At 39.2% G+C, this 26,169-nt stretch overlaps 2 protein-coding genes and 1 non-coding gene across 3 annotated transcripts in view; 1 reads left to right on the top strand and 2 right to left on the bottom strand.

The window, feature by feature from the left end:
• Positions 1-26,169, top strand: part of GTF2F2 (general transcription factor IIF subunit 2) — an 85,960-nt gene that overhangs the window by 17,857 nt on the left and 41,934 nt on the right. The window contains exon 6 of the mRNA XM_050334079.1: positions 21,873-21,954. Within this exon, the coding sequence (XP_050190036.1) occupies positions 21,873-21,954 (82 nt within the window). The remainder of the gene's footprint in view (positions 1-21,872; positions 21,955-26,169) is intronic.
• On the bottom strand, positions 9,904-11,803 carry KCTD4 (potassium channel tetramerization domain containing 4). Its single transcript, XM_050334080.1, has one exon. It carries the CDS (start codon positions 11,634-11,636, stop codon positions 10,863-10,865), a length of 774 nt encoding a protein of 257 aa, XP_050190037.1. The 5' UTR covers positions 11,637-11,803; the 3' UTR covers positions 9,904-10,862.
• Positions 17,970-18,041, bottom strand: TRNAG-GCC (transfer RNA glycine (anticodon GCC)). Its single transcript has one exon. It is a non-coding gene; the product is annotated as a tRNA-Gly (tRNA).

Raw genomic sequence — 26,169 nt, forward strand, 5'->3', positions numbered from 1 at the left:
ATTATGTATGGCATTTTAAATCACATTTATTATTGGCATGGTTGTAAACCACTTATAAAAGGCAAGATAGTACCAGTGTTGCTACCCTACTTGATAAACATTTGGAGAGAGACAATGCAATACTGGGTCAGACCAAAGATCATCGAAGAGGGTGTCCTGTCCTCAGTGGTGGTCAATAGCAGATGCCTTGAGATGAGTGTAAGAACAGTGCAAAAGCGTAGTGATACCTCCTCAAAATACTTATTATGGAATAATTGAACAGTTTGGTTTGTAATGGACCTTGTCAAGCCCACCTAGACCCTGCAGTGAGCAGAGTCATCTTCAGCTAGTTCAGGTTGCTCAGATCCATGTCCAACCTGACCTTAAATGTTTCCAGGGATGAGGCATCTTACCACCTCTCTGGGCAATATGTTCCAGCTTCTTCCAGCCTTTAATGATTCATAGTTCAGAGAGAAGCAGAGCTGGGGGTGACAGTGCACTATTTAACAGGATCTCATGGATTTTCCCTCTGTGAAGTGTCCCTCTTGGTTGAGCCCATGTAAATTTTAGTATCCATAATATCTCGAATGATGCTATGGTTACAGTCAAAATATTCAAGAATCAAGATGTATGTGTAACGAGTTTACTTAAACTAAATTTGAACTCTTTTTGCATATTATTATTTTAGATCACTTTTCCATACCGAAATCGTATTTGTTTAGTGCTTGTGATAAACAGTGCTTGGTGATTCAGCCAGTGTTGTTTAGTGCCTGAAGGCTGGTTTATGTTAAATGTGAAAGGAATGTAGCAAACTACACACGCAGCTAAACGAAAAGAGAAATGAGAATTGGCTTTGCTTGGTCATGTATGATGATGAGCAAGTGATTTTAAATCCAAATATATGTATGTAGCTCTTGTTTGTTTATGGCGTTGCTTGCACCTACCTGTAAGTGCTGTCGGTGGTGACAGAAGCTGTGAAAACCAAGCATTTGTGCCAATATAAAGTGTGACCTGCTCCCTACCCCCAATAAAAATACCCAAAAGCTGTTGCTCTGAGCCTGTACGGTCTGTTAAGAATGATACAGTAAAGAAATGCATTCTCACGTAAGAGGAAATGTAAAGAGGTGTTGTCCTTGTGGAAGTGTGTTAAATGGAAGTTGCATGTGCAGCAACCGAGTGTATAGTGTTGCCTAAGCTTTGAACACGTAGACAGACAGTATAGTGTGAACTTATTTATTTACTTATTTATAATAACTTATTTATAGTAATCTATTTATTTATAATGAATTATTTGTATTCACAATTTTACCAGTTGTGAATGTACTTGTTTGACTACAGACACAGATATACAACATTTGAATTGTCTGTAGATCACACTTACTTCATTTTTTGATATTGCAAAAAAAGATTCATGTGTTGGTTATACATGTATTGGAATATATGAAATTCAATGTACACACTATGATAAAACACTAAACTTCCTGTGATAAAATCAGCAATTTTTTGTTAAAGGCACAGAGTTCTTATGTTAGAACATGGGGCTGTATAAAGCTGCTCAGTGCACATTGGAGTTTATCCTCTTTGAAGCAGTTAACATATATTAATAATACTTCAAAAGTGAAACAGTAACTGAAAACTGATTGTCAAGAGGAGTAAAACAGTAATTCTTAAATTAAATACTAGCTTGAAATTCAGTGTTGAAGATAACTTAGATATGGGTTCTGCCATTTTTAAGCCACAGGAACTGGAAATATAACTGATTTTGTTGGAACGTAAATATAACAAAACTTAAAATACAAGCTTTCCAGTACTTTTCCAGGAGTTGTAATCAGTGAGACTCCATTCGTAGCTGTTGAAACACAGTGAAGCAACAATTCCTGGTTTAAGGTATCTCATACCGGTTATAATAAATGTTATGGAGGAACAGGGAAGGTGCACTAATAGAACAGCAAAAAGGGTATGGATTTAATTAAGTTCAGCACTAACTGAAGTTAAATTTTGTAACAACTTGCATAGAAACCCTTGGTGTCCTTAGGGTCTGGCTAATTGTTTCAGTATATTGTATGACTATTCCAACATTTATGCTTGTCTGAGCGAACTGATGTATTTGTTGTCATACAGTTGCCATCCTGAGAACAGGACCTGATACAAAACAGTGGGGGTTAATCCCACAGTGCTGTTCTGTCCTTCAGTGATGTCCAAGTAGAGCTTGTTGAAGTACTGAAGTAAGCAGAAGTGTGCTTTTGGCTCATATCAGAGTTTTCACTTACGGCTATTGAGAAATCCCAGGAATGTCAGCCATGCCTGGCACTGCAGATTGTGACTTCACAAATTGTGTTTGTGTTCTGTGAGGGATTTTGCTGATCACTGCAGTTCCCCCACCTATCAGCATGATCACATTTGACAGGTTCAGACCTTTGCAGGGTTGCAAATTAGAGCCCTGAATGATGGATCAAAGGGGCAGAGGAACAAGACTGACGAGTAGCAGTTGTCTCCTAGCAGGAGGCAGTTTCAAAGTAAATAAAATGAGGTGGTTCTGCATGCAGAATGTAATTGAGCAATTGAATTTCTTGCCAGAAGATGTGGACATGAAGGTGGTATTTGCTAAAGCTGTACACAACCTTAGAGGAGACGAAAAGATGTGCAAAAGAAGATCATAGAATGATAGAATGGTTTGAGTTGGAAGGAACCTTAAAGATCATCAAGTTCCAACTCCCCTGTTAGGGGCAGGTGCAGGGACACCTTCCAGTAGTCGAGTTTGCTTAAAACCTTGTCCAACCTGGTATGGAACACTTCCAGGGTTGTGGCATTCGCAGCTTCTCTGGGCAACCTGTCCCAGTGTGTCATCTCCTTCAGCCCGTCTTCACAGAAGAGGGCTGCAGCTCTCTAATCATTTTAGTGGCCCTTTGCTGGACCTGCTCCAAGAGGTCTATGTCCTTCTTATGGTGGGGCCACCAGGGCTGGAAGCAGTATTCCATCTGGTGTTTCAAGAGAGTGGAGAGGGGCAGAATTACCTCCCTTGACCTACTGATCGCTCCTCTTTTGTTGCAGTTCAGGATATTATTGGCTTTCTGGGCTGCGGGTGCACCTTGCTGGGTTACACTGAGCTTGAGTCAATCAAAATGGCACTAAGATTGAGAGGACATCAGATTTAAGAGACCCCAAAACACAAAAGCCAGGTGGACACTGGGATGCATACCCAGTAGATGAATCATACATGGCTGCACTTTTTGTGGATATTCAGCTGTGACCACTGTACTGCTGGAGTTATGATGCTGAGCAAAGCAGCAGACATTTAGTGTGATCCAGTTCTCTTACTCTCAGGCTCTCTTACTCTCTTGTCCCGTTCCTGCCTCTCTCCCCCACCAAATTCTGTTCTGTTGTTACTCAAGTTCCATCATGGATAGTCAGTTTCTTCTTTTTAGCCATGGAAGTAGCTTTTTTGGGGGAAGGCAATGAAGGCAAGGGCAAGAACAGCTCTTCGAAGAGTCAATTATTTCTGCCTTTGCTGACTGCAGCTACAAGAACACTGTAGGCTGTAGTGGTGTAGGGCCTGAGCTTTCTGTATGCTTGAGTCTGGACACAGTCTATCAGAGCACATTTGATGCTCTTCCTGAGCTTACAAGGCTTTTCCAGGCCCAGTATCTTGCCAATATCAGTGGTGGTACCAGAGCAGGAACAGTTTGTAGCTGTGTTACAGCGTATTGTCTTACTCATGCGCGTTGTCTTGCCCTGTACTCTCTTGGCAAACTTAGAAATCATAATCTCTGCATGGCAGAAAAGTCTTATGGAGGTGGACTCTTAGCATCATATTAGAAGGCATAAAATAGCCTGCATGTTACATTTCTTCCTGTTGGGAAAGAACTTTATTTGCTGTTCATTTTAGAAAATGTGTTGGAAATGTCACAAGATGTGGCAATGCTGCAGTCTGTAGATAACATTAGTATTGATAAGACTCCTAACTTGAGAGTACCTTTTTCTCTGTTCAGCTGATTCTTATCAACCTGCCTGGCAGGACCTTTAATTTGTCTCCTCTGAGATTACCAGTTTCAGCATTGAGAAAATGTACTGTTTTATCCCTAATACTTGCCAAAGGCTTTATTTAAGTAGTAGAAAGGCAATAAATGACTGGGTTTGGCATTAACAGTTGTTTGTTCTGTTTACGTTTTTTGATGCTTAGCCTGTTCATTGCTAGGTTGTGTGCTTAATTTTTCTTCCTAATTAAGAAAGTCGGTCCCCTCCTCTGATCTGGTTTTTTTTTTTTTTTTTACTTCATCTGTTCCCTATAGTACAAAATCAAGAACCTCCTATGAGCTAACAAGCAGCCTTCTATGGAGTGCAGCAGTAGATTTGTAGCTCAAAGTTTTGTATTAACAAATTTTTAAGAGTTAATTCCTCTGACATCTGTTACAATATAGAAAATTGCCTCTTTGAAACCTGATATATGAAAAGCCAAAAGAGAATTTTTTAAAAACTTTTTTTCCCCATATTTTATTTATTAATTTCAGGATTATTAGACCTTACTTGTACAACCTCAGTGTTGCACTGTGTGGGCATCTGCCTTCTCCATAAACCCAAGACCCTCAGGTAACACCAATTCCCTTCTACTTCATCTAATAGTGCCCAGGTGTCGTAGGCTCTCTCACCACACTGGTCCCTCCCCATCCTCTCATCTCAGGGAGTCCAGCACTGCAGACTTCCTTGAGCATCAGACTCCAGACTCTAGCAAGCCTCTTGGACCTCATCTTCCTGGGGTGTTTCCCCAGCAAGAAGCCTTGGGTTTTTTAATTAGAATTCTCATCTCCTTGTTGGGCTTCTGCGACTGGTGAAGTGCCACCCCCCTACATACGGTGCCAAATCTCTCTTCAGGAGATGTGAGCAAGAAAACCTTGTGCTGCCTTTTGGCTAGGCTTTCCATACCTGGTACAAAGCTGCTGCTGAAAGCTTGGGGTGGGGTAGTGGCAAAGGCAAAAAAAAAAAGATATATCCTGGAAAAGCATAGAGATCTAGCTTTTCACATAACTGAAATAATGCTTGAGGTGGAACTAGTGGAATCCCCCTTTAGTGATCACAAAGATGACGGCTTTCCTGAACTCTCTGTAAACCAAGATTGTGTCCCCTAAAGTCACACCACTGGTAAGCAAGGCAATATTGTTGTAAATTTTGGCATTACCAGGAGAAGTTTACAGATATTCAGAATGACTCAATTTATAACAGTCGTCTTCTAACTACTTGGTTTTGAAATCTTAACGTCTTGAACTTGCATATTATTGTGTCATAATAGTATTTTAAATTAGTAGATGCTGTTTACAGTTGTAATTGTTGTACCAGCTTTGTGAACAGTTTTGTTTCTGAACTGCCAGAGCAGTACTCTTTTCTGAAGCTTAAAATGAACAAACATGGTATTAAGTGATAATGGTAATGATGTTCATCTGTTACCGGCGCCGATAGAAACAGCTTCTTGGGAGGCTGTTACATTAGCTGTGTGTGGTACTCCTACTATACACGTTTTTAGGAAAAGCAATCAACTGTCTAGTTCTACAGAATATTATGCAATTTCTTGCAGAAAGAAAGGCAACTGCAGTTTCTTTTTCCGAGTGCTTGCTCATCCGCATTCCTCAGGTATCATCATACATCTTCCTCCTGCCTTCCCCTGTCCTTGCCACGCGGCTTGTTTTCTGGCATTTTATTGTGAATGATGATGATTTGCAGAGACAGTGTTTTGAGACAATGTTCTCTGTGATATGCCACCACATAGGAGTTACAGAGGTCTATTTCAAAAGTAAATAAACCCCATAACGATGTTTTTCTGAGCCTAAATTTCTTGTGCCTCATTTATTGATTTTGTTTCAATCTAGTAGATTATGCAAACCTCTCTCTTCATATAAAAATTCCTTCAGGTTTTTAACTAGTAGTCACTTTCCTGTGAATCTCCCCTGTGTTGCAGGGCAGGAGATAAAATTAGGATTATGTAATAGTTATTTAGCAAAGATGATCTAGCCTAGGAAAATAACATTTATTTTGTTACATACCCAAGTTAACATGTCCTCTTCATCCCCAATCCTGATTCTTGAATCAACAGAGTAAGGGCAACATGACCCTTCTACCCAAAATAAATGAGACACTGCTCTTATTAAATTTTATTATTTATTGTCTGCCATTATTCTGCTTGTATACAAATGGGGAGCAGAGGAGGAAGATAATTTTCTCAAGCTGTTCTCGTCTTACTGAATGGAAACCTTGCAATGCTTTTAAAAGGTAAAAATAATAATGCCAGTGATTGCTGCAAAAGATGATGTAATTTTTTTCTCCTTTATGATCTAGAGGGGCATTACCCACTGTAGAAAAGAAGAGACCAATTGTCACTTAAAGAGCTGTAATAGGTACAAATAGAAAAAGGGAAAAAGAAGGCATGAGTGTTTAAAAATGTCAATAGTGCAATTATGGTGCTATGAAACTCTGGTCAGTGGGTGAGGCAGTACTGAAGGTGCAGAGTTGGAGCTGCAATTAAACTTTTTGCTGCCTGTGTATTTCACAGCATCAAGGCTCGTGCTAGAAACCGAATCTGACTCTGGAAGTCATTGGGCAGTAAGTGGTTGGAGACTGAGGAAATACTTCGAGGGGGCATAGTATATGTTTTTTCTAGTTTTCTGTTCTTTCCTAGGCATCCCTAGGAATGGCCTGGTGAAAGAAAAATGAGAAGTAGTTGTATGATGGGAGGAGAGAACAAGGGAAAGAATATGAGGGTCAAAGGATCAAAAATGGGGATTCTGCCCAGGGATGGGAAGGCTCAGGGGTTAGAGACAGTTCACAGTGACCAGGGGACAGCAGACTAAACAGACCTTAGTCTGGTGTAGTACAGCCTCGTAGCTTTGTCCTCATATAGAAATCCATGCAGTGGGTACCTATGCCAGTGTATTGTCAAGTGTGATGAAGAGTCCTTGGCTTCTCCTCTACCAATGCGGAAAGATGGGCATCCAAGTGTCAGTAGTTTGGTCAATTTGGCAACTATTTATATTTTTCCATGAGCAGTCATTCAAGGAAGTAATAAGGGCAAGGATATCCTTTTTGTAGTGTATAGGGCTCAGTCCTACCTTCAACTGCCTCTGTCCTTTCTGCTTAGTGGCCCTTTTTCTCACCCAAGAAAATGGACAGGAGGCAAGTGGAGCTGACCAAGCCTGGGAGCAGGTTAAGTGCCTCCTTGGGGAGAGGGGAGGAAGTTCCTTTTTACTCATACCCAAGCAGTTGAAGATCATTTGAGAAATTATGGTAATTGTAATTCCTTCCTCATACTTGCAGGAGAGTTCTGGTAAGTTCATTGTGATCCAGGTCTTAATGACAGAAAGAAAAATAGAAATACTTTGCATGCACATTGTGTCCTAAAGGACGTTGTTAGAACAACTGTTGGTATTTCTGACTTAAGCACTTGATTTTGCAGCTTTCCTACTGTCATGGTAGTTATTGATTTTGAAATTTCCAACCTTAAAGAAAAGAAGAGATAGCTGATGTATAACTGGTTAACCTTTTCTGGCACACCCTACTGTGGTGGAACACAAGTATCCACCTGACTGACACAACATATGCAAAATATATTTAAGTTTTATTTAATATCTTTATGGAGTAAAAAGGAAACATTATTCACAGTATGGAGATTTTATGTGATCATTTTATTCATATATCAGAGCAAGACATGCCTCCACCCTAGTTTGAAAAATTACTCAAGTTTATAACTACTTTGAAGCGTTTGTAGCTGATATGGCAGCTGATGTATTCAATATCCTTGTTTATTTGTTCAATGTGAACAGGGATGAGAATGAATTTTTTACCCTATGTTCCTTTCTGCTGTGTAATTCAAAGAGCTGAGTGAGGTGCCTTTGATCAGAGATGGTGTGTAAAAATGTCAAGCCCTGACACTTGCAGAAATGCATGAGTGCTCATGAAAATGGGAAAGGAAGACAGCATTGAAGTTAGTGTTGCGGCAGTTGACTTCACGTGTATGCCACAGATGCCAGTGTTATTTACACAGAAATATAAAGCCACTTAAAAGTGTGTAAGGTAATGAATCATTGAATTAAAAAAAAAATAAGGCAACAAACGAACCAAACAACACAGGTGTTTATTTTTACTAATGATTAGAGATGTACATTTTTCACTTAAAAGGGTTTCAAGTTCTCTTTTATAGGTTAAGAGGGCAGTAGGTACTCTGAACCGAAACCCCTGACAAATAAAGGCTTTCTGTAAATCTTTTATGATAGAATATTCTGTAGAATATTCTTAGAAGATGCTTCAGATGGTTTGCATTTTACCTGTGATTACCAGTTTATGAATAACTTTAATTCCAAAAGTATTTTCTACAACAAATGCAGACCCATCAAATTCTCTACTGGTTTTTCATGAGTGAAGTCATGCTCTGATAAAATTCTGGTACTGCTTTCTGATATACTAAAGTGCTAACGATTGATTCCTTGATGTTTGGCACCCTAAGAGCCCAACTGAAAGGCAAGCAACCACAACGTATTTTAATTAACATATATTAATTGTTTGAAATCAAAATTGATTTTGGCTTTTTTTCTTTTCAACTGCAATGACATTTTAAAACTCAGTCAAAGATCCATTACAAACGAAGGTTATAACCACAAGCATTTAAGTGAAAATGGATGATTTGACATCCTAGGAGCAACAGCCTCCTCCACTTTGTGCTGATGCAGGCTGTGTATTTGACAGCACTGAGAGCATGCTGCTTTAAAACTTCTAGATTCGTTATGGAGCTTTTTTAGACTGTCATGTCACTTTTTCTTGCTCACGCAGAGAATTGTGTCTACAAAGGCCTTTTAGTGTAATTGTTCTGGGTGATGGTGATGGTGTTTCTTGTTCTTGTCCTTGAAGATCAGCAGGATTTTGGATTTCTTTTAGGGGAGGTTTCACATTTATTTTCACAGTAGTTCTACAGATTCTTATATGCATAAGATTAGTGGTTAATGAGTCTTTTTTTTTTTTTAAATACATCAATTTGAAATGAACTTGGAGGGGAAGGAGAGATGACACGCTGATGGCATATGTAAAGAATAGTATTTTACTACATTATACCTCTTGTTTGTACATAGTTAATGCATTTGGACAAATTCAGAAAAGTTTTGGGATACATGGACAGTTCTTCAGCTTGTATATCTGAAATGTAGAGGGATCTGATTTTTAGACAGTTGAGTTTGGAAAAGTTCCACTTAGAACCGCATCTTTTATGAACTGTAAGTCTGTAACGTGGGGACAGTGGATTCATTCTGAGAGAGTATTCTGGAGAGGTTGAATTTCCCCATTTGATAAAATCATGTTGGAATATGGTTCAGTCACTGCTGCCTGGTCTAGAGTTGTGGAGTCCCTGTCATAATTCATGTCTGGCAAGGAACCTAGTTAGCAGCACCTGTTGTATGTTACAAGTGAAACAGCTTCATGTTGAAGGATAAATGGACCTTGCATTTATATTCATAATCCCTACTACTAAGAATTGATTTGTTCCCTCTAAAATCCAAACCAAAACTGTTCTCAACCTGTCTTGTGTTTGCTGTTTTCCTTGGTTGTCACTTCTGCTATGGATTGTACTGCATTTTGTTGACATTCTTAGTATTTTTTTCTTTACAAAATTGATGTTTTGGGAAAACTGCTTTGTTGGGGTTTTTTTAATTTATTAGCATTTTACCTGAATTCTCAGTTCATATGAGCTGTGACTGATGGTTGTGTTCAGTGACAAACAAAGCTTAAATTTAGATTTAGTGAAGCTTCTTTTTACCTTTTGTGATGAATTTTCAGTTTGCTTTTGTGAAGTGACTGGTTTGTAATGCCTGTGGTTAAATTAGTTACAGTTGCTCTGTAGAAGCTATTACAACTTTGTTTAAAATATAAATGAAAATATTTGATAAATAGTGGAGATGAGGAGAATGAAGGTTTATTCACTCTATTACTTAGATTGAATAATCTTAAATGCCAGCAGGTGGTCTATTCAAAATTGATAGTACTATTTGCATTTAGTAAGCCATTGTGCAAAGCAAGGGTTCTGGTAATTGCCCGTCCTTAAGAGCACAAATGATTGCTAGGAAATAGAGACTGTAGCATTGTAGGATGTCAGTACTGGAAACCTGTTACATTTAACTTTATGTCAAATATTTTTATTAGCCATTTGATATGTATGTATATTAGAAAATGTAACATTCTGTGCAGATTTAACTAGTTTCCCATAATAGAATGAATCTCCCCCAGCATTATTTTGTTGGTTTACATCTTTTTGGCATTTGTTATTAGTGTGGTAACACAGTATAAATTTGGCTGTCAGTTGAGAAATCATTTAACTTTAAAATCAAGTTGATTAATAATTTTGAACTCTGTTGCAATCTTGTTTTTTTGCAAATGCAGTACAATAGATTAGCATAAACACTAATGAACAGTCAAAATCATTTATTCCAGTTAAAATCAATTCTGAATTTGTTATAAGCAAAACATATTTTAAGCCTGTTTATTATGTGAAAATACTGTCACTGCTGTTCAGCAGAGCAGTTAAGTCATGTTAGTCACACAGGTACACAAAAATTCAGCTAGACTCTCTGCTTGAAAGACAGCATTGAGAAAACATATTACAAAGAGCACAAAGCATACAATCTGTGTTTACAGTGTTAACAGGTAATTTTTATTAAATTCAGGCATAAAATTTTCATTCAGCTTAAGTAAGCCAGAGATAGATGTCATTATGAGATTTACATACCATTAGCTCACATCAGTTGATTAGCAGCTGAGCTCTGTGGTACCAGGTTAGTTAGGTATATTATTTGTGATGCCAGGAGCCTGCAGCTCAAGGAGGTTTAGAGGCTGCATGCTTGTTTCCTTTGCCTTTGTGATTACTTGATAAAATGCAGTGCATCACTGTGAACAATTGACCCTTTAGAGCAATCCAGACTGGTCAGCAGTCTAAATCCACATTTTAAAGCTGTCATTATAGCCTCAAACTTAAGAGTTTCCAGGGTGCAGACAAAGGTGTTATCCTCCTTCAGTACCAGTCTTGTACCATTTTCAGACTTTATGAAGTACTTGAATTGAATAATATTTGAAGACACTGAAAACTCTTCTGGAAATCCATCCAGCCTGCTTTTGGACACCAGTACAATTCTGGATTTTATTTTTGCAATGAAATCAGGAGCATTACAAAAGATTCTGAGTCCTTGTGAACGGTCGTGGCTGTCAGTTATTTCCAGGAAAGTAGTCTCTCGAGATGCTAGCTGTTCCTTCTCCCACCTTGATTTCACTGCATCTGAGAGTACCTTAAGCTGGAAAAATTCAGCTTCTTGTGCCAAAAGTTGATTTTCTCGAAACCCCTCCGGTAGAAGAAGTTCTCCATTTCGTAGGAAGTTGAGTATGTGTCTGAAAAGGAGTCCATCTCTGTCTATGAAGTAATGACCGTCTGCATCGAATGGGCACATTATTCTTCCATTTATGATCCCTTCCAGAAAAGAATCTGGATACTTGGTTAGTGTCTGTTTTTGTGTGATATATAGATAACCACCAACATTCAGAGTAACCAGAGACGTTTTATACTCCTTTTCTTGCTCAGAGCCTTCAGAGTTGCTGTTTTTTTCTTCGCATTCATTTTCTCTTCTGCTTGCTTTTCTCTCCATTATTGAAACTGAGACAGAAAGCCAGCTATCCTGCTTTGTTCTTCTCAGCTTGTAAAGGGGATGTTTCTTTTTAAAAAGCACCTTTATTCAGCTCCGGAACGATGTTGGAATGGAAATGCTGCTAGCATTGCTCCGACTGTCAGCTTGGGTTTGCAGTAGGTGGCGTATCAGCTGTGTATGCAGGGAGATAGCAGGAATATGACTGTAAAGGAGAATTTGCATTTAACTGTATAAGGGAAGAAGGGTATAACAGCTGTTTGTCTCCTCCTTTCCTTTAAGTCTTAAGAAGTTTATGTAGCTTCGGGGGTTATCCACAGAAATACATACTACTGTTCTAAATGACACCTTATCTTTAATACTTGAGGATGTATTTGTAGTATCAGCTAGCCAAATCATATTTAGTGCTTAAGGTGTTAAACAGATAGCTTCATTTATGTTTCAAGGATTTTAATTTTCACAAGGCTTCTTTTCACATTGTTTTTGGTACTGAGTATAGTACTTGATGCATGCAGCAGGACAGTAGTGAAAGGACAGGTGTCCCTGTCTGTACAAGGGGGCTGTCATCTCTGGAGGGTGCGCCCATGTGTGACACTCATTTATTGGACATGTGCACAGCAGTAAGATGTTTCCACAGAAGATACTCTGGAAGTGATGCTTAAGGCTTGTTGGTCTGCCTGTTTTAAGTTTGTGGTGAAAGCTGTCATTTGCAGTCGCAGGGAATATCCTCACCAATGCAGGAGCTGCAGCCTGACTAGGTTTTGCTTACTGCCTGTGTGCCACAGACAAGAACTGTTTTAGAGGGGATATTTACTGTTTATATTGGTGATTGCCTTTAAGTCACCAAGACTGTCTAGCATCAGTTTGTTGTTTTTCGATAGAAGAACTGAGCTGCCGTGTGGAACAAAGGGTTATTGTGCCTAGAGATAGCTGTGAACATCACATAATATTATAGCTTAGCAACACTTGGGTATGGGGAGGCAGAAACATCGTCGGAATCAAATGGCTGTCTTCCCTCCTGTGCTTTCAGCCTCTCTCTCAGTTGCCTCTTAAAAAAAGGTTTCCCCTTTAAACATTTGCAGCTTGGAGCAGGAAAGGGAAGGCTCTCCACGCATCTCTGTGTGTCTTTCCTTGGGGAAGCGGATAGATGGGAGCCACAGCATGCATTCCCCAGCACGGGTGGAAGCTTGGGCTAGACCTGGAGAGGAGGTCCCATCTTTCTCAATATGTATTTTTTACTTTACAGGTAGATCTGTCCTACTTTGCCCGAATAGCAGTGGAAAGGCAATTATTCTTATGTAAATTCTTCTGCTCTATTTCTAAACATTTTATTTGTACTGCTTCCACTGTCTCTGAGGCTGTTTATTGATACAGTAGGGTAATCACTGTCGTATTTTATTAATTGATAACTGAATCTAGTGCAAATAAATGCACTTTTTTTTTTCCTCACTATTCTTCTTGCCAGGGTATCTCTAGCACTTACACACTAAATTTTTCTGCTGTTGTATGGGATATATTAAGCAGATATTATTCATTAGGTTTGATTTATCAGGAATTAGTCATGGTTTTGTTTTTAACTCTTTGATACCATGGATATGTTCAACATAACTTCAGTCGAAGGGATTTCAACTAGTTTCTAACTTTTGAACATTTGACTTTTTTCAAAATTAACTCCTTTCATAGTTATTGAATTAATAATTGAGACAGTGAAAGAGCCAGTTAGTTTCAAGTATGATTTTTTTTTTTTCTGTTACAGGAGACATCCATTCAAATTTAGTTTATTGTCAAGTGATGGAAAATTTACTTAATGGGCTTAGATCAGGCATAGCTACAATACTGAACCACCTTATTGTCTGTTAAACTCTAAGAGAATGAATTCTGTGGCACTTGCATCTTACACATTGAACTTGAAATACTCTGAAGCTGAACTAGCAGTGTCCTGGCATAGGTGAGCAGGAATTTCCTAGGAGAGCAGGGATTTGTAAAAAAGAAATTTTCCATGGCCAGTTAAGCTGTCTGCATTTTAAGAGACAGAAGTTACAGAACAGTATCTGCTCAAATCATCATCTTCTGCAATGTTCTAACACTTGCAGATGAAATTTTCCACTTCGGTGAACAAGTAAGTATTCTTTGAAAGATCATGCAAAATCGTTCTAGTAGTTTGTATGATAAGATATTCAAAATGGATTTGATGTGGAAAATATACTCTGTGGAGTTCATGAATATTTACATTTAAACCTTTGAGACTTGAAAAATTTAGAGCTGCTGTAAAATTTTCATCACCACAAACCCATGTAACTTTATTTCACTTCAGCTGACAGTCATCTGTGATACAAAACTAAAGCCTGGCATTTCTTGGTGAAAATTTTCCATTTTCTGTGCCGTAGTACTAGACTTTTCAAAAAAACTCTGGTTCTTCCTGTGCACTCAGTGATATATATGGTATTGTTATGCATGTAGTTTTAGTGGGGTGGTTTCATATAGCTCACTGTTTTTTGAAGGTGTAGCTATGCTGGATTTCCTTTTTTCTGTCTTTTTGTCCATGCACTGGAAGATCATCCAGAAGCTCATTTTGGCAAAGATATGGATGTATTTCTTGCAATCAAGTTCAAGACTTTGACCATTTTTGTGCTCTGAGAGTCTTTTTTTGTTGTGTACTGGTGTGACAATTGAGATGTGCTAAGTGCATGTCAGATATTCTTGCTTGCAGCTTGGATTGAGACAGAGTAACTTGTTGCTGGGTGCATTCCCTTGCTGTGAGCGAACTGTTTCTGCCCTATCCAGCTGGTGTGTCCCACTTGCCAATGGTGGGTAGTTAGCAATCCTAAAGTGACGGCTGCTTCACAGATTATCAGTGTCAGCTGTATGCTGGGATTGGCCAGCATTCAGGTAAGGAATAGTGCTGGAATCCAGCAATTGAAAGGACATTGTTTTGGTTCCAGATTAAACCAGAAAATATACGAAGCACCCTTGCACACACTTAGGAGAGTGGCTGTAGAAGTTTCCAAGTTAGTCCCCCTTTGGGTTGCACTAAAGGGCAATCCACAGAGCTTTTCCAGTTTCTTCTCAGTCAAACAAGCCATCCTGGAGACAGTGAAAATGCAGTATTATTCACCTAACAGAAAAACAAAACCAAGGAGGAAAAGGCTAGGCATCTGCCCTTCATTCTGCCCTACAAGTTTCCTTTTGGAAAATGACCTCAGTCCTACTGAATTTCTGCCCTCTTCCCGAACCTCCTGGTCTGGAAGCTTGAGCGTGCTGTGGAACTGAGAATTCAGGACCAGAGCACACTACAGAAAAGCTACCAATCGTTCAGCTTACCTATCCAAAGAATATCAACCTCACTGACAGTCTGCTGTCAGTGAAAATAACCTGGATTACAGAAAACAGCTACTTTTATTTTTTACAGTACAAGAGGATATGAGGAGAAAACTCGACTATAAGAGGGAGAGAATTTTAGAAATGTATTAGGAAACCATGCTAATGAAATCCATTTGGTTGTTGAGTCAGCTTATTTTCCTTACGACATTAAATTGTCGTAACACAGAAAATTGGCCATGTTGTTGGACAGTTAAACCATTCAGTAGCTCCTGTCTCATGATGTTGATAGCATAGACATTCTCATTCCAATAATATCTCCAGATGTTGATTAACAGCCATTGAAGCTGTTACATAGTAACAGCTCTACATAGTAATTAAAATTGAAGATTTTCAAATCAGCAAGTCTGAAAAATTTGCATTCAGGAATTTTCAAAGGGCTATCTAAGAAACTATTCAAGATGCTGTTGATATTTTTAATAATTTTTGAGCACTGCAATGCTACAAGGCTGGAAAAGCAAATGCTGTGCCAGTATTTGAAGGGTGAATTGGATGACATGGGTATTTAAATATGAAAAAGTACTGTATGAAAATCAGTAAAACATCTGACTTGGAAATCAATCGGTTAAAAATTAAGGGATAATAGTATAATACTAATCAATATGGGTGGAAAGAAAATGGGTGGAGCCAAATTTTTTTGCCCCTTTTTTTAATTACAATTTGTTCAGAAAAGCAGGTGATGTTTTTTCTGTTAAATCTTTCAGTATGTTTCATTTGTCATTTTGTATTAGAATGTATACCATATTAGTTTTCCTGTCATTTCACTATACAAAAATTGTCGGCAGGCTTCAAACTGGCAAATGTTAAGCAGAGAATTATCACTCAAATGTTCCCGTGGTTTGGTTCTTGGTCCTGTTTTCTTTTAGTGGGTGATCAAGAAAGAGATAGTTACTCGTGATTTTGGAGATGATACTGATGAGAGTGTACTCAATAAGGCAATACATTGCTGATGCAAAACCATTGGGATCGTTGGTTAGGATAACATTTTAACATCACCAGATATGAAGGAATGCACCCTAGACAGGGCTTGCAGTGTATATGTTTGCAGGAGAGTTAGGGCAGAGGCTCTAATCTGTGTTTGATACATCACTGGCAACTGAGCATAAGGTCACTGGTTCTGTGCAGTGGTCAGTAAAAATATGTAGGATGTATCCTTGGATGCCTAAGTAAAGGAATGCCAAGTGAAGACTGGGTGGTCCTCTGCTCTAGTTGCATAGCTACTGGGGAAGGGTGGTTTGAGAAGGGCACCAGCTTTGAGGCTGCCCTTTGAACGCAAGAGAGGTGCTGTAAAATGCCTTTAGTCTGCAAGAGCAGAGCTGAGGTCTAGTGCAGGAGAGGGCTGTTCCATGTCCAGCCAACACATGTAATAGCTGCACAGCAGTTTAAGTGAGCAGAGTGGGCTACCAGGGCTTCCAACTTCGATGCTGGTGTGCTGGTTTTGGCTGGGGTAGAGTTAACTTTCTTCGCAGTGGCTGTTATGGGGCTGTGGTTTGGATTTGTGCTGAACACAGGGTTGATAATATAGAGGGTTGGTTTTTTTTTTATTGCTGAGCAGGGCTTACACAGAGCCAAGGCCTTTTCTGCTCTTCATACTACCACGCTGGCAAGGAAATTAGGGGTGCATGTGAGTCTGGGAGGAGACACAGCCGGGATGGGCAACCCAAACTGACCAAGGGGATATTCCAGACCATATGACATCACACTTATGTATATAAACTGTGGGAAAGAAGGAGGAAAGGGGGGACATTTGGAGTGATGGTGTTTATCTTGCCAAGTAACTGTTATGTGTGATGGGGCCCTGCTCTCTTGAGGATGGCTAAACACCTGCCTGCACATGGGAAGCAGCAAATTAGTTCCTTGTTTCACTCTGCTTGTATGTGCAGCTCTTGCTTTCCCTATGAAATTATTTTTACCTCAACCCACAAGTTTCCTAGCTTTTACCCCTCCAATTCTCTCCCTAATCCTGCTGGTGGGGGAGTGAGTGAGTGGCTGTGTGGGGCCTGGTTGCTGGCTGGGGTTAAACCATGGCAGTCTTTTTTGGTGCCTAATGTGAGGCTCAAAGGGTTTGAGATAATGACAAATTTGACAGGAATGTGCTAGACTGAATTTATGGCTATTAGTGGTGTTCAGCTGGAAATGAGCAGGGTCCTGCTCAGTCCATGGGGCTTGGTTGCTGACAGGTTAAACCATGACAGCTGGGAAGCAACAGCGCAACTTCTATCAGTCAAGGAGCTGGAGGCACAAATGCCCTTAGCCTGTCCTTACTGCACTTTCATCTGCTTTTTACTGCTGCCTGAGAACTGTGCATACTGAGAAAGGTATTCATCTCCTTCTTTGTTGGCACTGCTCACAAAGTGGAGGAGTTGCTAAAGGACCAGATCCAGTGCCTGGAAATTGGAGCTGAGTGCAGTCAAATAGAAGACTGATAAATAAAAATCTTCAAGTCAGTCCATCTCTCTCCAAACTTCAACAATCCAAACCCTATCAGACCATATTCTGCACAATTTCAGTAAATTTCTCTCATGCCTGTTTGTGGAAATTGCCTTAAATGCTTTTACCACATTCTGTTAATTTGATAATGACAGTCAGCAGGACTTGAAAGTGGAATCGGCATCTCCCCAGCATCTCTCTCGATCATCTCACTGAGACAACAGTTGAAATTACTTTATGAATTAGCACCAGGGCGTTTGGGCAGGGAGGTCAGGGTGAGCGTGCATTTGGCAGCTAATAATAATAATGGCCAGTCTTTGCGAGCGAAGATCCGGGGAAGGTCTTTACACCTTCCAGCCTGCGCATTGGATTTTTTAGGTGAGACACAGTGTGCGCGGAACTGAGCCCACCCTTTAATCCTAAGGTTCATCTGCTGGGGCCAAGCGAGCTTGGACGGTGGCAGCAAGGTCCTCAGGACGTAGGTGGGTTGCCTTTTTAAGGGCTAACGAGCCCCACCTGCCCGGGAGTGGCCCTGACCGGGAATCGAACCCGGGTCTTGGCGGTGGCAGCGCCGCGCCTTACCACTAAACCACCAGGGGCTCCATTTGGCAGCTAATGATGAAGCTATGGGTAATATAGACTAGCCTGTTGGGAGCCACACTTACTGTGTATTTGTACCTGCCACCCCATTTAGGGCAACTGAGAGCTTAAGACACTTGGGAAGATGTTTTATTTTCCCTTCTCATCATTGATCGTAGCTAGTCTTCCAGAGCTGTTTATTTATCTTGTACTATCTGCATTAATTTGAGTAGGGAATTGCCTTTTCCCTAACAGGGAATTACCACTTTCATGCCTTATTCATCCGTTTCCTTCTAGGCTGATGTGACTATGGAAATACCAAGGCAGATGTGTAGCACTTTGGATATCTTTTCAGTACAGCTCTGGTCCTGCAACAGGAGAAGACAGACCCAAGTCTCTGAATTTGAGTTTGGTGAATGAGGGATAATTGCGCTTTAAAGAGAGTAAAAACTGTATCCTCCACTACAGTCTTGTATCAAGGGGTTTGCATGTGTCTTTGCAGATTTATTCTGCTAGACTCTCTGGGTGTGTTAAAATCCCTGAGAGGGTCCAGGGAAAATGGGACATAAACCTTGGCTTTTGCACAGTGGATGAGCCTAAACAGCAGACAAGTTTTAGCTGCAAGGCAGTGTTCTTGGAGACTGGACAGCCTTGTACTGTGAGGCAATTGGAACATTTTGTCTGGATTTGACTGAAGTAGTCAATCTGGATCAGTGGTAATTAAAAGAGAGTATTAGCCAAGACATCAAAGATAAGATATCTCGAGAAGCTGTGGATGCCTCATCCCTGACAGCGTTCAAGGTCAGATTGGATGTGGCTTTGAGCAACCCAGTCTAGTGGAAGGTGTCCCAGCCTATGACATTGGGGTTGGAACTAAGTGATTTTTAAGGTCCGTTCCAACCTAAACCATTCTGTGATTCTATGATAATACTGAGGATAAGCATGCTTAATTGGCAGGTTCATTTCCTAAACAGTTGGTATGAGGGAGCTCTCAGCTTTACCTATCCTAATCCTTAAAACTTAAAAATAATTTGAAAATTTTGCAAGATGCGGGGAGATTGATGGTGACATGTCAGTGTTTGGGCAGCTGGATGGCTCAGATGAATATAGGTTAGTGAGCCTTGAACCTGTACCACAGAAACTAGTGGAAAAATTGTTACAGAGTTCAAGAGATAGATAAGATTGGAAATATGACAAATGCTAGCAAACATGGCTTTGTGCAAAGGTTTTCTGTTCAAACAAACTGAATTTTGTTTATTTGTTTATTTTGAAGATTGTGAGTTTAAAGTAACAGCATGTCTGCAGCCTGCTTAGCATTTCATATTGCACATAGAATCTTGTGACATTCCGGTTTATGTATAAAAAAAATTAGCAAGCACAGAACAAGATTAAAAACTGACAGTTTTCAGAAAGTAATTATGAATAGGAAGCCACTGGAGTTGTAGTTTGAAGGGCTTCCTGCAGGATTAGCAAGGAAAACAGTAGTAGTAAGTGAGAATCACTGCTTTATAAAATGTCATGATTGACACAAATGCTGGTCAGACAGTGAATAACTATGACAGGACTGTCATGGTGTGACTGGGATCGTGTAATTCACAGAATCTGTTTATAGACAATGCATTTTAACCAAGCAAAAGGCAATTATACACCTAGGAACTGAGGACGCAGAGCACATAGATAAAATGTGAGTTTAGAAAATACTCAAAACAGTTGTGTTAGTAATATAATAGCCAGTCAGCTCCATGAACGCTCAGATCTTGATTTTTAGAGACAAATTGATCTTAACAGAGTTTAGCCATCTAAACATGAAGTGGTCATGGGACACAGACAGCAATGTCCTGCCCACCCCCCCTTGAAGCCCCCACCTCCCCAAAACCAAACCCCTAAAAAAACACAACAAAAAAATCCAGCGCAAGGCAGATAACTGAATTCTAAAAGAGGTGGGACCAATTTTCTTTCAGCAGTCCCTTCCTACCTCTCTCAGCTGAATTCAGAGATTGAATTGAGATGTCTGAAGTGAGGTGAGAGAAATTCTAGCTCCTGTATCTGTTATTTAACCTCCATGTATGTTTTTTGTAAGATCAGTACAATAGTATTATGTCTGGTTTCTGGTCTCTGTATTTAACTTCATTTCAAGATTGAACAAGACACAAATAAGAAACCCAAAATTGATTTAAGTGTGCCACAAATGCCTTATGATGAGATAATGCATGGGCTTAAATTACTTCATTTATTGAAAAGATGGTTGAGAAGTGACTTGATTACTGTGTATAAGTACTTTCAAAGGGAGAAAACACCAGGTACTGAAAGGCTCTTTACAATAGTATAGAATCATAAGAAGAACCAACTGCTAAAAGCTGGAGTCAAATTCTTATTAGAAATTAAACAGTAGTATTAGTACCACTAGCCACAAATAAGTTGCTAGGTTCTATAGAAAAGAAAGACAATAGAATTTTTCTATATGTAACATATAGGAAGTCAGGCAAATTTGCCAAGTTGTCTCTCCTGAATGTAAACCTAGAAATCTGCAAAACCAGAAGTGTTTTAGTACAAATTTTCTTTGCTTCATGTAAAACTATCTGAAAAAAATATGGCATTCTTATTCCCTTCAAGGATTACCAAAAAATTTTAGATTAAATCATTTTAAAATACATGATGTTGAAGTAATTGCTCTCTGCATTATTCAGGGAGAGCAGACTTAGATTTGCAGATGTAGTAATATTTTAGTCTATAAGGCAATAGAAAAGTCAGAGGCGTGTCAGAGTGCCTTGTGTTGCTTGGCATCAGTACTTCTAAGCATTCCTGTTATCGTCTGTGTTGCCAGCTGAAGGTGACAATGGCAGTGTGGTGCCCCACCCCAATAGCAAAGACTTTGTTGGAAAGACATTTTAAATAGTGAGAGCTAATCAAGCCATTAAAGCTCATCGTTTGTTGTTTGGCAAGGCTGTTCCAGAGGTGTTTGTTTTACACATATTGCACTGACGATGTCCAAAAGGGATGAACAAATTGACAGGCTCCCCCTTCCCTCCCCTCCCCTCCCACATTATGCAATAGAACATTGTAGTAGAAATGCAGGTGTTTGCCCATCATAACTTCTCTCTTCCTTTCTATATCAAGTTACCTTTAATTTTTGGGCTTCCCTACCTTTATGGAGTCGGCTGTTACTGCTCTGTTGGTCATCATTGCTTTAGGCAAAAAGGTGGTCGCATTGGATAACAGTGACTGTCACAGAGGTGAATGTAGAGAGACGAGTATCAACTAAAATACATGTATGTTATGTCCCAGGTTATTAACTGAAAGTTTTTATTTCTTTTCCCTGAGTGTTAGCATATGTTGTATTATTACTTTATTGCATCGTGTTCCTTTAGTGAACTTCTTTTTAATATTGTAATAAGATGAAAAACTCTTTTCCTGAGGATAGGAGTAAAATTAACTTTCATTTTGCTGTCCACTAATTTTGGATACTTGATAATTGGTTCTTTTTGTACATTATGTTCTTTATAGTCACCGACTGTATTCATTGCACATTTCCAGAAAATGGTTCCTAGATAATCAGAGTGCAACATCTAGAGAAAGGCGTTGCCACCTTTTACTTCAAATTTGATCTTTGTGATTCGTTCTTAATATATAAAACATCTGAAGGCAAAATAAGGAAGTCTAGGGTATACCAGCTGTGCAAACATGTTTTTCCTGCTTATCTCTTTGGTGTCTAAATAACAGAGATTTTAGAACTTTATTTGAGAACTTATAATTACATTTTATTTAGTAGATTCTTAGTTAGTGAAAAATAATTCAAATGCTGACCATGTTGGTGGCTTTCATTTTAATGTCCAGTTTTGCTTTTCGTTCTAGATAAACTTGCTTTGGAAGGAATAGTGGTGCAACGTGCTGAATGCAGACCTGCAGCTAGTGAAAATTATATGAAGCTGAAAAGGTAGGAGTGCTTCATTACAAATGAAAATGTGATATCTGACTTTGATGATTTTATTATTGCTTTACTAGGGGTGGATGACTTCAGTATTATCATGGTCTTACACCACATTTATACAGGATTGAAACTGGTCTTACTTTTGGGATGGATTTAAAGTAGGGAGGAAATGAAGGCTGGCATACCTTGCTCTGGTTTTGTCTGGGGGGGATGATGCAGACCTCTCTGACCTATCATAGGCAAAGCTCTTACTAGAGCACATGCTGTGCCTCTTCATGCCTGAACATATGAGTGTATGACTATATTCAAATATGATTGAAGCTGAATTTCCTGAAGACTTAAAAGGTTTACAATGGTCCGTTCAGGACACACTTCTCGAGTATGGGTTTCACTGTGGATCATCCAAGTTTAATTCCACTTAATACTGTGCCATGTTAGACAAAAAGGACCTCTGAAAAGATATTTAAAATGTCCAAAATAGGAAAGAATTTGTAGAGAAGTGCTGGGCATAAACTGGCATGCTTGCTAGAAAAGGTAATGACTGAAAGTATCAGAAGTGGCATGGAAACCACAACACATACATTTAAAAAAATCATTTAGTGACTACTGAAAAGTTCAGCAGCTATGTCTGGAATTTACCATGTGATTCATGTATCTTATGGATAATTAACTTTATGATGTTCCCTAGTAATAAATCAGATTTGGGATTGAAATGTGCATTATATTAAGGGCATCCTTATATATAATAAGCATGTGAGTTTTCATTAAATCACTCTTTATACTGTGAGTTTGTTGTAAATAGAGAAATTCAAAGCAGGACATTTCAGGAAGAGAATCATCTGTAACTAGTTTTAGAATTGTCAAAAGAAATGCAGAAAAGGCAAAGTGATGTTTTTCTCTAATTCCCAATTTGTTTTCTATGTATCATATACATTTTCAGTATCTTATGTTTTATTAACCTTCTCTGTCATCTGAATTGCTCCAGTATTTCCTTACTGCTTTCATTCATTTTAGAGACTTGATGTTCTAGCTGTTCGCAAGTCAGTACCATAAGTTTGTTCCTGTGCAGTGAACTATTTTATTTCAGACTGAGTTTTGTGATTGCTATCACGGTTTTTGTCATCAGGGAGAAATGGAGTATGAGGCGAATGTGATGGTGGCAGAAAAGGACTCATTGCAATCTGGCAATTTTAAATATACATGAATATAGTCTGTGGGATGTATTTGCTTCATAATTGTTCTAATTACAGGTTTCCCAATCCAACTGCTTTTTTGCATTTTGCACATAGTTGATCTGATAAGCTGCTTCTGGTAAGGCCGCAGCAGGAGACTGAAACAGAACTGATAGCTTTAATTATGTACTACCCAAACTTTGAATTTTTCAGCATTCTGCTTTCTGTCTCACATGCATGCAGCCCCTCCTGGTCTTCAATTTTGTCATGTTCAACTCCTATAGGAGCAACACAGGCACAAACGTGAAGGCAGATTTTGTGTTTGCTAACAGTGACAGGTGAAAACAATGGTACTGTTGTTTTTTCTTTCCTGTAGAAAAATTGTCAGGCTCTGTATGCCTACTTTCCATGTTTTTGAAGATTTTTTTGCCTTTTACCAAGAAGATTTAAAAAAAGTAATCTGATCTGTTGGGAATCAGCATGAGATTTAGCAGATCTAGCAGTCACAGCTTCAGAAGAAATTGGGTTTTGTCCAAATACTGTCTGGTATTTGAGTAGTAGAATCAAACTTTTTCACTCCCTTTACGCTCTCCCACCCTCAACATGCTGCAGTCTGTATTTGTGCATAAAAAAGGGTGACAGTATTAAAGATAAAACACATAAGTTATACAACCATGTTATATTAAACCATTTATTCATTTTTCTGTTTACTGTTGTGCTTTATATGAGACAGACTCTCCAAAGATGAGCTTTATAATACTGACAGAATAGCAAGTCTATTGTGTGGGCTTTAAGTGTTACAATTGAGTTGGGAAGGAAATAAAATTAAAAGATAAATACAGTTGCTTCAAACTTTTAAGATCTAGAGAATGAAATTAAGCTTCACGCTCTCAACAGCTGTAATCATTTGTTTTCTGAGAGCTGGCAATGACCAAAAGGGATTATATATCTCCTGGTATTAAATGCAGATATGGATCCTGTCTATTTTACCATCTGTATCTGGGTCAACAAGATCAGCTGATGGATGCGTGGTATTTGATTTCCCTGCTGCTCAGAAGAGTTTCAGTGAGAGGACAAAACGATGGTCTTGTGATGCAGTTGCCAGCAGTTAGGTGGGAGATAAGTGTGACATGTGGGTTTGAGGATGAATAATGAAAGCACAGAGATTGGTGACACGTGAGTGAAAGTGTTATCAAGTGTAGTAGCTGGGAGAGGTTTTTCCCCAAGAAGCAGCTTTTGCTTTGATTACAGGAAGGGTGTAGATGGCTGATTTTCATAACTCTTTGAATACAAGGTACAAATGTGTGTCTAGGGATAACTTGTTGGAAAGGTAAAATAAAGGTTGTGTGACCTTCACTTGGTATTTTCTATTTTGAAAGTTTTGTTGTTGGTAGGTTTATTTAAATTTTTTCAATTTTCCTGAACTTCAGGTTCTAGAAGGGTAACAAATACCATGAAACTCCTGCTATCCTGCACTAGTAAAGCTTTGTGCTATTGAATTTCCTAGAAAATTTTTATTAGCAATGTATTTGTTCTTTGTAACAACTTAATGATTAGTTGTACATTTGCAATTACCGCTGGTGATGCTATTGAGTCTAGCTGGAAAATAATGTGTGGTTTCCAAGCACCTGTCCTGATTTCTGTCTTGTGGGAGTGGATCTCATGATCCCATTTAAAATATTTTAACTGTGTGGGTTAAAAACCGAGCAGTCTATTCCCAGCTGCAGACAGTTTTACTGTGCAGTGGTCACAGAAAATACTGTGCCTACACTATACTTACTGTTTGATAGTTCCCCGCTTTACATCTTCCCCAGCCAGTCCCACCCACCTAGACTATTTTCTTCATCTTACTGCAGTTGGCTTTCCACCATGAAGATGCGTTATATGTACCTTTATTTTGTCTTTCTGAGGCACAAGAGATTTTTGCTTCCATCACATTAATTTCATGATCCTAATGTTTGACCACCTTGGGGTTAATGGCTCCTCAGAAAGAGAGATCTCCCAAGAGGCTTTTTTGCACTGGGAAATATGGGGCACAGGGAGAGAGGAGTCTCCCAGGCATTCAGGATGGCTTAAGGCTCCAGATGACTTGAGAGGAGATGAGAATAAGATTTTTGATACTCACAAGGGGCTTTTGCTGTTTGCAGAAGAAGGGAAATGGGGGACTGGGATGCACCCCATCTCAGATCCTTTCTGACAAATTACCTGTTTCTATCCTTCACTGGTTCTCATGTGCATTCCCTTCATCCCTCTGATCATAACAAACTCCCTTCTTCCCCAATTCTTTCTCTGTCCCCCTTTCCCATTTTTGTTTGCTTCTGTTTCTCCATTTCCTCACAGGAAAAAAAAATCAAAAATATTTGGAACACATTGCTACAATATACACTCAAACTACATTTCATTTTGAGGTAAACTTGAGAAGCAAAAAAAAATCTGAGAGCGACTTCTGCAAAGCTCCAATTCAAACTGATATTGCCAAGTTCAGTAGCTACAGAAAGCTCTCCAGGACTGCTCAGGTCCTCTACAATGGGATGGCCAGGCACCAGACTCAAAATTCTCAAGCAGGTTTTGAAGGTGCATGCAAAGTGCAGCTCAGGCAGTTGTCGAATGCACTGTTTGATAGCGCTTCCACAACAGCAGAGGATGGCAGGCAAAAACTGAAACAAAATCAAAGCCCTTGTTTCATTCTCAAATGTGCTGCTGAAGTACTGGTCACCTTTCAAAATGGATTTTGGAAGACTCTGATTCAGTGATACCTAATCTGAACTACCAAACTATCACAAGCTGTACAAAATGAAAAAAAAAGAGTCCCAGGATTACCTAACACCTGCAAGAGCCAACATTTAACACTGCAGTGAGGCTGGTAATGCCTGTAGTTCTCTTAAGTAACTTAAAAATACATCCTAAAGTATGGTTAGTCTAAAGTGGTGATTACCTATATGGCAGCTTGTAACAGGATTGCAAGAATTCTGTATATCTTATTGCTTTTTCCTACAAGAGTTTTATACAAAGAGTATGATGAAAGTCCTTAGAAAGAGCTACTGGAAGA

This window comes from Myiozetetes cayanensis, unplaced genomic scaffold, assembly GCF_022539395.1.
Source record: "Myiozetetes cayanensis isolate MyiCay16 unplaced genomic scaffold, myiCay2020 scf5-8, whole genome shotgun sequence".
NCBI classification, from domain to species: domain Eukaryota; kingdom Metazoa; phylum Chordata; class Aves; order Passeriformes; family Tyrannidae; genus Myiozetetes; species Myiozetetes cayanensis.